The sequence below is a fragment of the Epinephelus lanceolatus genome, chromosome 7, assembly GCF_041903045.1.
Source record: "Epinephelus lanceolatus isolate andai-2023 chromosome 7, ASM4190304v1, whole genome shotgun sequence".
Lineage (NCBI taxonomy): Eukaryota > Metazoa > Chordata > Actinopteri > Perciformes > Serranidae > Epinephelus > Epinephelus lanceolatus.
This window is the reverse complement of record NC_135740.1, coordinates 20,295,950-20,307,873: the sequence shown is the minus strand read 5'-3', so window position 1 is coordinate 20,307,873 and position 11,924 is coordinate 20,295,950. Positions and strand designations below refer to the sequence as shown.

Below are 11,924 nucleotides of genomic sequence, written 5' to 3'. Positions count from 1 at the left end.
CGAGACCACAGTATACAGACACGTCAGAAGAGGAAAACACCAAATAAGGACCAAAGTGTGACATGTATCTGTCTTACTATCAGATGTTTCCACTAGGTGCGTGGTGTTATTACAAAGCAATTAGTGGCTAATTCCTTATCAGTAAAGCTCCCACCAAGAATTACTGGTCATCACCTTGTGTTGATCTCATACATCTGAAGGTTGTCTTCATGTATACGGATAGAAAATGAGATTTCCATCATCTCAACAGTCACATTCAAATTTTATTAAATGTATTTTTCTACAAAGGCTGTTCCCTTTGAGCTGAACTTAAGAACCTGCTGTGAAGTGTAGATGTTTAATGACTTTTTACTTTGCACATTTTGGCTTGTTGCAACAGAGAAGCCCAGGTGGAAGTGATGCAATGAACAGTGACCTGCTTTTATTAAAGTGTGTGACAGTGAACCAGCAGGCAGCCGTTATCATTAATATCATTAGAAAACACCTGTGCTTTTTGTGTTATGACATGTCAAAATGTTTGCGTTGAGTGGGCACATGGTAAATAGCTTTGCCCCACACACAGATCAGCGAGAGGAAAATGTGACTGACAGAGACAATTCCTGTCAGCTTCAGTTTCTTTTTTTACACTGGGTGGTAAGTCACAACTATTCAATGTTGGTTTTTAGTCTTGCCTCTTACCTGCAGAGATTTCTCTGGATTATCTCTATTAAGGATTGTAGATGGTGAAATCCCAGAATTCTTTGCAATTCTGTTCTGAGAAATGTTGTTCTTAAACTGTTGGACTCTTTGCCCACACATTTTTTTCACAAAGTGATGAACCTTGTGCCATCCTTGCTTGAGAATGACCCAGTCTTGAAATGATGAAATGGTGGTTTGGTTGTTTGGGGGTCCTCCGCCCGAAAATTTCAAGTGTCAGACACTTAATTTCCTTTATACTGGTGTATTTTCATGCACCAACTTGAATATTTTCTGCATTAGTTTATGGCGTAAATGTCTGTTTTGTTGAAATAAAAGTTCTCTGCCACCTTTATGTATCTATTGGGGGGGACAAATGCACATGTTCTAAATATCGAGGGGGATGTGTCCCCTTCATCCCCCCTGAAATCTGCGCATATGCCGATAATTTCAAAGACAGACCAGTGGAGGAGTACTTAATAGAGCTAGTAACATATTTGGTCAATTGTCTGATCAAACAGACAAAGTCAGGAGCTCAGCTGGAACACTATGGTTAACAAGATTCCAGAATAAAAGACTAACTGGAAGTTTTAGCTGAACTTGAGTTCATATCTTTGCACATTTGCAACACATTGACATCGCCACCTTTTACACTGACAACCTTTGAAGAAGAGCCCCATCTTCTGGTGATGTATGTAACTTGTAGGATTCACAGTATTCACATCAGCGCAGTTTCTTTGAAGAGAAACCACAGGACAGGCAGAGGTGCTCCTAATAATCATCTTCCTTTACTTGTGTGCAGTTGGAAAGTTCTCAAACGTCAAAATACAAATTTTCATACAAATGTACAGACCGCTTCAAACTTGACATTCAAAATGTGTCCCTTTGTATTTCCTGTGGGAATGTTCATTAGTGTTCGTTAACAGTTTCCTATCCAGTGATATCTATCTATCTATCTATCTATGAATGATGAGAACCACAACGTCAGAGAAAGGTTCAGAAAAGTTTAGGAAAATGTTTTCATTTGTTCCGACTGACATGATGAAATCACCACAGTGGGCAACTTTACTACGCAACAACTAAAACTTTAACGATCTCAACATTTCCACGATAAGGTAAGGGAAAACACTCAAACAAACGTAATGATGTAATGATAATGATGATAATGATAAGAGAGAAAATGCAATTCGTATGTGCCAACGTCTGTGGTTGCTCGAATTCTGCAAATATAAATATGTGATATATGTATTTAGAGACATTGAGGGTATATGGTATATATTTATACGTGTGTGTGTGTGTGTGTGTGTGTGTGTGTAACCATGTATTTTCATTATATCATTGTGTTGGTACTTCCATTAATTAATACTTCTTCCACAACTTATTACTGTGTTTTGTGATGTTGTTGTTGTTTATCTATCTATTAAGATTGCTACATTATGTTGGATAAGAGAAAAGAAAAAAAACGCACATGCCTTTCATTGTATCAACAAATGAATACACTGGAAATACAGACTGCAGCAAAGCATAGCTTGGAAGAAAATAATCAAACAGTGGCAGCTGTATCAGAATAGTGTGACAAAATGAGGACAAGTACAGATTAAAGTAGGAGGATCCAAAAGAAAAGAGCAAGTAATTGTGATTAGATTAATTGGATTAATTAAATAGATTGTACAGCACCTATAGCACACTTGCTGTCATAGGGAAACACAACTGGTCACTGTAATCAGTATAATTAAAAGGGGACAGCGGTGCATGTCCTGATTTTATGAAGAGGAAAGACAAGCTGTCTCTTATACATCCATGCTACGTAGGCTTGGACGAGTTGAGGCTGAGATTAAAGAAGTGCTTGAGCATGGGGACATGGTGGAGAGAGGATATTTAGGTTTTTGAAAACAACTAGACTAATCACAAGGCTGTAATAGCATAGAATAGAAAGGAAGATTACAACCAGAAGGCGGCAGTAATGCAACTTCAAGGATGCCCACTGCCCTACTCCCTACGCTACACTTTAAAAAAAAAAAAAAGAAAAAAAAAGTTGAACACAGGAAAATATACAGAACAAGCCAGGGGACAGATGTACAGAGACAAAAGATAGAATTTATCAGCAATGGTGGAAATGATGCTACAGCACAATTTAATACAAAAAAGACCAAGAGAGGAAACATTATCTTAAAATCAAGAGAGAACAGTGGCATGCACAGACTTTTTGAAGGGCAGGGGCGAAAAGAAAAAAAAGGGCACATACAGCACGTTGTTGCCACTGAAGAGAGCACTAAGTTCTGCGTGTTTTCGAGGGCACTTTAGACATGTTTATATGTTATACAAATGGCACATTATATAGCCTTAAAACAGACTAACTAGACAGACTACTCAAGTTAGTTTGTAGGTAGGATCAGTATCCACGAGAACTGTGTAGAATCAAGGTTGGACTGTGAAGAACACAGAGACATGGATGTATGAAGGAAATAAAACCCGTGGGGGGGTCTGGGGGTCCTGTTTTAACCAGCCAATAGGGCAGTTTAGTGTGTTTTTTCCACCCAAGAAAGCAGTTTAGTGTGTTTTTTTTCCACCCAAGAAGGCAGTTTAGTGTGTTTTGCCAACCAGAAGGGCACTTTAGCGTGTGTTTTGGCTCCCAAGAGGGCACTTTAGCATGCGTTTTGGCTCCAAGAACATTTATATTTTAAACAAAAAAAAAGGAAAAACAATCAGGTAAATGAATAAGGAACACAAAAGAGCAAATCAAGAGACATTCAAAGGGCAAGGACCTACAGGCTATTATGTTTTTTAGCTTTACTATTCATTTTTTCCATGTATTTTAGGAGTAGCCTAGTTGGCAGAGTTATTTATGAAGACAGTGAAAGAGGGAGCACACATTTCCACTTGCAAGTATGAATGTGATATTTGCCCAAAATAATCACAAGATCAACATTATCTGAAATGTCTGCATCCATTATTTTCTCTGAATGCTGGTGTATCTTGGGGCTCTGAGATTAATTACAAACTGTGGATCTCTTACTCACCATTGTGTTTTATACTCAAAAGTGGATCAGCCTGCTTTATGTACACGCTGCCTCAGTCACTGGTGTGCTTTTATTTACAAAGCTGTTTTTGGTAAAATTCCTTCCTACTTATCTTCTCTCTTGAATATGAAATATGGAAGTTATATAGTCTTATTGTGCCCAAAGTCAGAACTGAATTGGGGGAAAAACTTGAGGTTCTCTGCACCCACAGTATGGAACAACTGTAAAATGATATAAAGCTTCAACACATGATGACCCTGAATGAGTTTAAACCCATAGTGAAACCCAATGAGTCCAGGCTGTCTGTGTGTAATTGTTTTATCTAATCATTATATGTTATTCAAATGTATGCTTTTATGTGAATTTTATTTGTTGTTGAAATTGTGTTGATCTCAATGGGACAAACCTGGTTAAATAAAGGCAATTAACACAAGGTTGTCCACAAAATAAACTATATGACTGTAACCATGACTAAATATCAGACCAAAACTAATTCACAAGTGGCCATTTAAATAAACAAATGGTGAATGCTTCACCCTCTGAGGAAAGGGTACACAAAGTACAGAATGCAGCGAAAGTAAAGGCAAAGAGATAATCCGCCATCTTCTGCCCTACTCGGCCGTTGATTGGCTTAAACTAACCAATCAACCAACGAAGACAACATATAATAGCCAATCAGGTGGCGAGTAAGGCGGGTCAGAGAACCCTCCACCGGGAAGCTGCGTACCTTTGTTTCCATTGAGCGAGTTAGTTTCTAAATTCTGCTGTTATACCTATTTCTGCTCCATCGAAACTCTGCAAATTGGACTAAACTGGGTCACCTGTACCAAAACCTAAACGTGTGTCTACCAGCCAAGCAGGTAGGAAAACTGTTTAGCTTGTTTGTATAGACATGTTTGTTGTGCAACAAATACTGTGCCGCCTTCACCAACGACGAGTCGCGCTAGCAAGTTATGCTAGCTAGGTTTTAGCTTTTAGCTGCACAGTGTTTAAATTCGTACACACGCAGATTCAGGTGTGCACGTGCGCATTATGTAATCCACGTCAAAGAAATTAAAATATAAAAATGCGCTTGTTTGTAAAGGTGTAAATACGTGCCTTGTATCTAGCTAGCTAAAGGTTAACGTTACATTGATGGTTTGGATACTACTTGTGAGCACCATGGTAACGTTATCGTCATAGGGAGGGAGGGCTTGCGCGTGCACTGGACCTCGTGGAGTAGTAACGTTAGCTCTGCGTCAATGGCGTCCACCAAACCTGCAACTGTTACCGAGGCTCATCTCGATCGTCTAAAACCTTCATTGTCAGGAGATCTGTGTTGTTAGTGTTGAGGTAAAAGTACTGTAGTACACATTACTCATTAGTTGGAATATAATGCAGTACTGTATTCATTCGCTCTATGTTAAAAGTAATTAGTTACATCACTCGTTATATAACTCCTGCGCTACTCTGCAACATCGCCTGAGATGAATTGTCACGTAATATAACATTAATCTACAGCAATGCATTATAATTCATTAACTTAATTTTTTATGTGAATCTTATTTTACCTGCCCCTTTTCTCAAAACACAGATATACAAAAATAAAGATGGTCTGACAGTTACAGTTACCAAACAACCAATGCTAGTTCAGAATAGAGATGCATGATATTGGATCTTTTGCCGATATCTAATATGCTGATGTGTGACAACTAATTTGACTGATAATCGACATTGATATGTCAAAAGCCTCTTCTGTGGTGGAATTAACAACATATTATGCATGCATGCTCTAATCATGAAGACCCACCAGCAGATGGAGACATGAAATACAGTACTTTTGAGTGTATGTGATGTTTATTCAGTATGCAAAACAAGAAAAAGCACGTGGGCCAATTCTGATATTTGATTTTAAAACCAATATTGGCCAATACAGATGACGTACCGATGTTATCATGCATCACTACTTCAGAAAAAAAAGTTCATACAGAAGAATCAATAGCCACACACAATAAAATCCGTCCCAACAACTTCATATAGTCTATTCTTTCTTTATACGTTTTCCATAACTGAATTTATTTTATACAACCCTTTTAAATACTTCTGCAGAGAATTCCTTAGATTGACCAGCTCTGTAGTTAGCAGGTCAACATAACCTAGACACAGAAAGAACATAACAAGCCCTACATGATTTTGGATTACATGAGAACAGTCATGGAGGCAGTTACTGGAGTATTCCACTAGTAAACAACTTAGTAAAGAAACAGAGCAGAGGTTACATGAAGTTATAGGTTGCTGGTATACAGTAGTTTTCCATTACACTCTAAAGTCAAGTTTAATGAGCTCAGAAAAACAGCCTTTTTCAGCTTCGTGATGATGCGTTTTCCAGCCGATCCAAGAAGGTTTTTAAGAGTTTATTTAGCTTAGGAGGGTAGGAGAATTTTCTCCACTCATACGGAATAGACTTCATCCTTCAGTTAATCGCAAACATTCAAAATCAACATCACATCTGAAGATTTGTGGTTTTCACTGTACAGGAAGGGGCTGAAAAACCGTAATCTTAGAAGTAATTGAAGCTGTCAGTTAAACGTACTGACATTAAAATATACATTCGTGATGTAGTGGAGTGGATGTATAAAGTAGCATAGGATTTCAGAGTACCTCAACTTTGTACCAATGTACTTCAGTACTTGAGCAAATATACTGTTACTTTCCACCACTGCAAACAAAACCTGCTCAATTGTTTGTTTGTTTTTTCATATTATGCAGGTTTTTGGTTGGTTGATAAGTATTTTGGCTTGTATTTTTATCAGTTTAGCAGCCACTGGCAGATAGACCAGAGTTAATTTTGGACCTTGGTGAAAACATAAACTGAAACAATGACAGAAAGTTGAGGTGGAGTAGCCTGAGTGTCAGACTGAAGCTCCCAGAACCTTCAGTCTGACATGGCCTCCATTGAAGGCGATTTACAAGGGGGAGGGAATTTGATTTTTTTTTCCCTAACCAATCAGTAGAGATCAACGGCTCACCCAGAATCTGACGTCATTAGTATCCATGCCTCGGGTGTGCCGAAAACAAGCGAGCATTGCCCGTTTAAAATGTCTCCGTCGTAGTGCACGCTCAGCTGCATCGCCGTTAAATCCAGTTTAGCAGCTTCCTTAATTTGGCCCTCCATTAATGTGAGTAGTGGCGAAATACCTCGATAGCATCGTTAATGTGGTCTGTAGGATCTGTAGCGGTCGCCATTGTTGCTATTCTCACCAGTTACCCACCGGCATACAGCTTGACATCAGCGTGGCGCTGATTGGCTAATCGCTAGACCCCCAGCGTTCATTGGTCCGTCCATCGTTTGGACGAGATAAATCGCAAATTCATTGAAGTATGCCAGACCAGTAATGCAAGCCTACTCAGTTGAGTGGGCGGGGTCTATGGTCTGGAACCAGGCTAGAGGTGGAGTTGTGATATCAAGTACCCGTATCTGGAGTTGAAAACACATGCATGCTTGTTTTTGGGCTTATATCGCTGGAAAAGCATATCTACACATATTTACTAACTCAGATCTCTGTGATTCAGATACAACATTGCACAGTATCTTAATTTACTTTTGTGTTCACTGGAAAACAAAAATCTCTCCAGGTAAAATGAGTCTGGCTTCTCCTGAATCGCACCTTGACCCGATGTCAGAAAAAGCAGTGGAGGTAAGTATGCAGCCTCTGGAGCCGTCAAATAATGTGTTTGGACCTCTATGTTTATGATACTGGAAAAAAAAACCCTAATGATTTCAGGGATAAATTCACTACTTTGGTTTTAATTGTCAACATATTAAAATAAATCTTTTATCCTTGTCAGCCTGATAGCTCAGCAGAAACTATGAAGCCCTCTTGCAACAGGTGAGAAGCAGCTTTCTTAAATGTGAATGCTATTGTTTTATTTGCAGATGTACATTCTCAAGAGTTCTCACAGACAGAGCTTGAAATATTTAACCTATGTGCCAATTCATTTTAGGGAGTCCACCATTCTAGCTAAGATCACTGGACTGAATCAATCTGTCACTTCAGGCGAGAGTGAAAATGAAGGTGCCACCTCTGACAACCCTGCAGACAACAACACAAGCAGCGGCTCTAAAGGTATGAACTATGAAAGTACTTGTCGGTCAGGTTTATTGCCAAATTGGTTTGCATAAGGAATCTGCTTTGGTGTAAAGTGTAACTGTTTAAAATTGGCGAGCTGGGCAGGAATGTATAAAAATACATTCTATAGAGAATCTTCAGTGGTTTAAAGTAAAGAATATGCAGTGTACTGCTATGGTTGTTCAAAAAGATTTGCATTAGTCTAACACATGGGTAGATGATAAGATTAACGTGTTGGTGTCAGTGGGGGACCTGGCCCTTGTTGATGAGACAAGCTGCAGATGGGAAGACACTGTTTTTGTTGTGTGTGTGTGGTTTTCCTGATGGACTGCAGCCTCCTGCCAGAGTGGAGTGTCTTTCAAGAGATTTTGAGCTTGGTGGGTTCAGGAGGCGTACAAGTCCTGGAGGGATGGCAGATTGCAGCCAATCACCCTCTCCACAGAGTGAATGAAATACTGTAGTTTGGCCTTGTCCTACGTGGTGGCATCAGCAAATCAGGAGGTGAGGATTAGAGCTCTGATCAGGCTCTAGAAAAAACAGGCCCGACCCTATATGAACCCACACAATTTCTGTCCAAGCCCAACCTGAGCCTCATCTCTGGCAGCAGTTTTGGGCCCGGGTCTGATTTAAAAAGCTTTTTATTTTTTTGAGGACAAGCATGATGTTGGAAGTGTTGAAGCAGTCAGGCACGTACAGCTGGAAGGGCTTGTCCTGCAGCAGAGAGGGGTTTTATTGTTTATTGTTTTGCGCTGAAGTCCACAAACAAGATCCTGACATGGGTTCATAAGTAGTCCAGGTGCTAGAGCATGAAATGTAGTGCCATGTTGGCTGTATTGTCTCAAGACCTGTTGCCTCTGTAGCTGAACTGCAGGGGATGTAGGACAAGGTGCTCCAAAGACCCAGTAATCACAGTGGTCAGGTTGATGGGCCTGTAGTTGTTAAGTCCTGTGGTCCTTGTTTTTTTTTTTGAGTACAAAGATGATGGTAGAGTTCCTGATGTAGGCTGGTATGTGGTATTTCTCCAATTAAGGCATTAATAATATCTGTAAACACTAGAGACAGCTGTTCAACACAGAACTTCAGGATAAGTGGAGAGATGGCATCTGTTACAGCTGTGGGGGGTTCTGCTTTTGAAGAACCAGGCCCCTGCTGAAGTGGCAGAGGTGGAGTTTAAGGGCTTGAGCTGACAGATGGAGTCAGGGGGTATGGGGTCAGAATGGTCCCGTTGTCTATCAACTTGACAGCAGAACTCATTCAGTTTGTTTGCCTGGCTGTTAGTGGAGTTAAGGGGGGGTGTTCAGTCAGTAATCTTCCAGAAAGACGCAGAGCTATTTTGTCTGTGATTAGGCATGTGCTGACACCATCTGGGAATGAAAATAAAGAATTTAGTGATTGGAAAAAAGTTAAATGAACAAAGTATTAATTATTGATGTCTTTTCTCTGTATCACAGATGACACCCTACAGAAGAAAGTGAACTGCACTGCCTGTGGAAAAAAAGTAAATCAGTTTCAACGCAACTCTGTGTACGAGCATCCTGTCCTCAAAGTACTTATTTGCAAGGTAGGGAGGTTCAAAATACATTTCACATATTTTCATAGCCATTATAGGAAGTTCATGCTGACAATTTTCAGTCTTTCGATTCTTGATGTATGATCACACGATCTTCTCTTTCTCAAGTCATGCTACAAGTATTACACAAGTGATGACTTCACCAGAGACTCTGATGGGATGGATGAGCAGTGCAGGTAAAGGATATTATAAAAGAACCACAAAATATTATGATTTGTTTGTTGAAATAAAATGACCAGAGGATGCACAATATCAGTAATAAGATATTAAGTCTAACATTGAAGGCTTGGCTGTGGATCTCAAATGAACATAATGTTGCATTTATTCAACCATGATGACATGACATTCACATGAAAGGTTGTTTTTTGTTGTAAGTGTGTGTATGACACGGGTGGCCTATGATTCGAACACCCTGTTGGAAGCAACATCTACTGAGATATTGAAAACTTATTTCTTACACTTTTTCATTATTTTGTGTATTTATTTATTTATGACCAGTCTTTTGTAGATTTGTTTTGGTCTCAGTCCTTAACTAAGTAACGTTCATTTTGGATAAATATGTAAGTGAAGACCTCACTTGCTTTATACCCTAAAACTTAGTCACGCTTTCTTTCCCAGATGGTGTGCTGAAGGTGGCAATCTCATCTGCTGTGACTACTGCAACAATGCCTTCTGCAAAAAGTGCATTCTGCGCAACCTGGGCAGGAAGGAGCTTTCAGTCATTACTGATGAGAACTCAAAGTGGCACTGCTATGTCTGCAGATCAGAGCCTCTCCAGGATCTGGTCTCTAAATACCACCACATCATGGAAAAACAAGAACTGCAATTCAAGCAACGAAAATTGGACAGAGGCAAAGAACGTGAGAGCAAGAGACACAAGAGCAAAGCCGTCAAAGAGCACAAAGTAGTTGTGAATGGGAAAGAACATACTGAAGGCTCAGGGACCATGACATTCTCCTACAGAAAAGTGCAAGTACCCAAAGAACTTATAAAGAAAACAAAAAAGCTTGTTGAAACAACTACTGGTCTCAACAATACATTCATTCAGTTCATACAGCAGACAGCTGAGGAGCAGGGAGATGAGGCTGTCAGGTATCGGCATTTGAAAGCCTTCAAGACCGTGCTTGCTGACTTGAAAAAAGCCCACAGTGCATTGGAAGAGGCTTTGGGGGCTGAATTCAGAAACATGGAGTTGCAGAATGGTGACGAAGTGCAACATATTGTAAGAGAGAACACTAATGTTGTGAAAAATGTGGTGGTTGTGGAAGAGGGTGATGCAGCAAAGGAGGGGAATGCAATAGAGGATGCCTGTGTAGCAGAGGAGGCTGCTGTGCCAGAAGAGGCTGATGCAGCAAATGAGGCAAACACAGAAGAGGATGCTGATGTAGCCGAGGAGGCTGCTGTGGCAGAAGAGGCTGATGAAGCAAATGAGGCAAACACAGAAGAGGATGCTGATGTAGCCGAGGAGGCTGCTGTGGCAGAAGAGGCTGATGCAGCAGAGGAGGCTACCACAGTAGAGGATGCTGGTGTAGCAGAAGAGCCTGCTGTGGCAGAGGAGATTGATGCAGCAAAGGAGGCTGATGTTGCAGAGGAGGCAGGATGTGGAGGTGAGGCTGATGCAGCAAGAGAGGCTGACATAGTAAAGGAACCAGTCAAGGAGGGGCATAATGAGGCTGAAATGAATGTCATCCAAACAGAAACTGATGCAATCGAAAATACAATGAAAATGGAAGTATATGATGGTGGCCTACTGTCAGCTGGTGAAACATTTCTTGATGAAGACATTATGTCTGTACCTCCTTCGGTCCCTGATGAGCTTTTTCAGATGGTGGAGGGTCTTGAGGATTTCACCCCCATACAGGAAGATACCATTTCAGTCAAAGATGCTGAAATAAAGTCAAATGAAAACTTAAACTCTCAACCCACCCAGCCCAAAATGAAGAACCTCATAGTCAAACTGACTCCTGTGCCAGTTGTGACCATGCATGGGTTAGGGTCCTCCATGTCAGAAAACAAAGAAAAAGCTGAAGAGATAAAAAAACAGTGTGAAGATAAATGCGAGAAGGTAAACGTTGATGCTGCAGACAGCCCACCACCCAGCCACTGCTCTAGTAGACTGAAGACCACTCCCTTGAAGAAGCAGGCTGACAATCTGGACAAGGAAGAGTCCCCCGAGTCAAAGTTAGCAGACGCGCAACACATAGTGAGAAAGGGCACTAATGTAGAAAATGACCACATGGATAATGCAGTGGACGCAGAGGAGGCTGACGTAGCAGTGCATGCTGACGTAGCAGAGGATGCTGGCGCTGTAGAGGAGGCCGCCGCTGTAGAGGAGGCCGCCGCTGTAGAGGAGGCTGACGTTACAGAGGAGGCTGACGTTACAGAGGAGGCTGACGTTACAGAGGAGGCTGACGCAGTTAGGGAGGCTGTAGCAGGGGATGCAGACATAGTGGAGGAGTCTGACAAGGAGCAGCATAATAAGCAGGAAGTGGACAACAGTCAAGTGACAGATGAGACTGAAAAGAAAGACAACCAAATAGAAACTGATGC

General features: G+C 40.8%; 1 protein-coding gene across 3 annotated transcripts in view; it reads left to right on the top strand.

Moving 5' to 3' along the window:
- The first annotated feature begins 4,386 nt into the window (after positions 1-4,386).
- The window catches only part of LOC117260820 (uncharacterized), a 15,827-nt gene continuing 8,289 nt past the window's right edge, over positions 4,387-11,924 (top strand). The window contains exons 1-8 of one of the 3 annotated variants that reach the window (XM_078169278.1): positions 4,387-4,555; positions 7,311-7,372; positions 7,524-7,564; positions 7,680-7,801; positions 9,256-9,365; positions 9,483-9,550; positions 9,993-11,709; positions 11,746-11,924. The exon at positions 11,746-11,924 is cut by the window's right edge and continues 938 nt beyond it. In XM_078169278.1, the coding sequence (XP_078025404.1) occupies positions 7,316-7,372; positions 7,524-7,564; positions 7,680-7,801; positions 9,256-9,365; positions 9,483-9,550; positions 9,993-11,709; positions 11,746-11,924 (2,294 nt within the window). In that variant the 5' untranslated portion in view covers positions 4,387-4,555; positions 7,311-7,315. Of the gene's footprint in view, positions 4,556-4,923; positions 5,028-7,310; positions 7,373-7,523; positions 7,565-7,679; positions 7,802-9,255; positions 9,366-9,482; positions 9,551-9,992 lie in introns of those variants that run through there. The other 2 variants (XM_078169276.1, XM_078169277.1) reach the window with 2 other exon arrangements.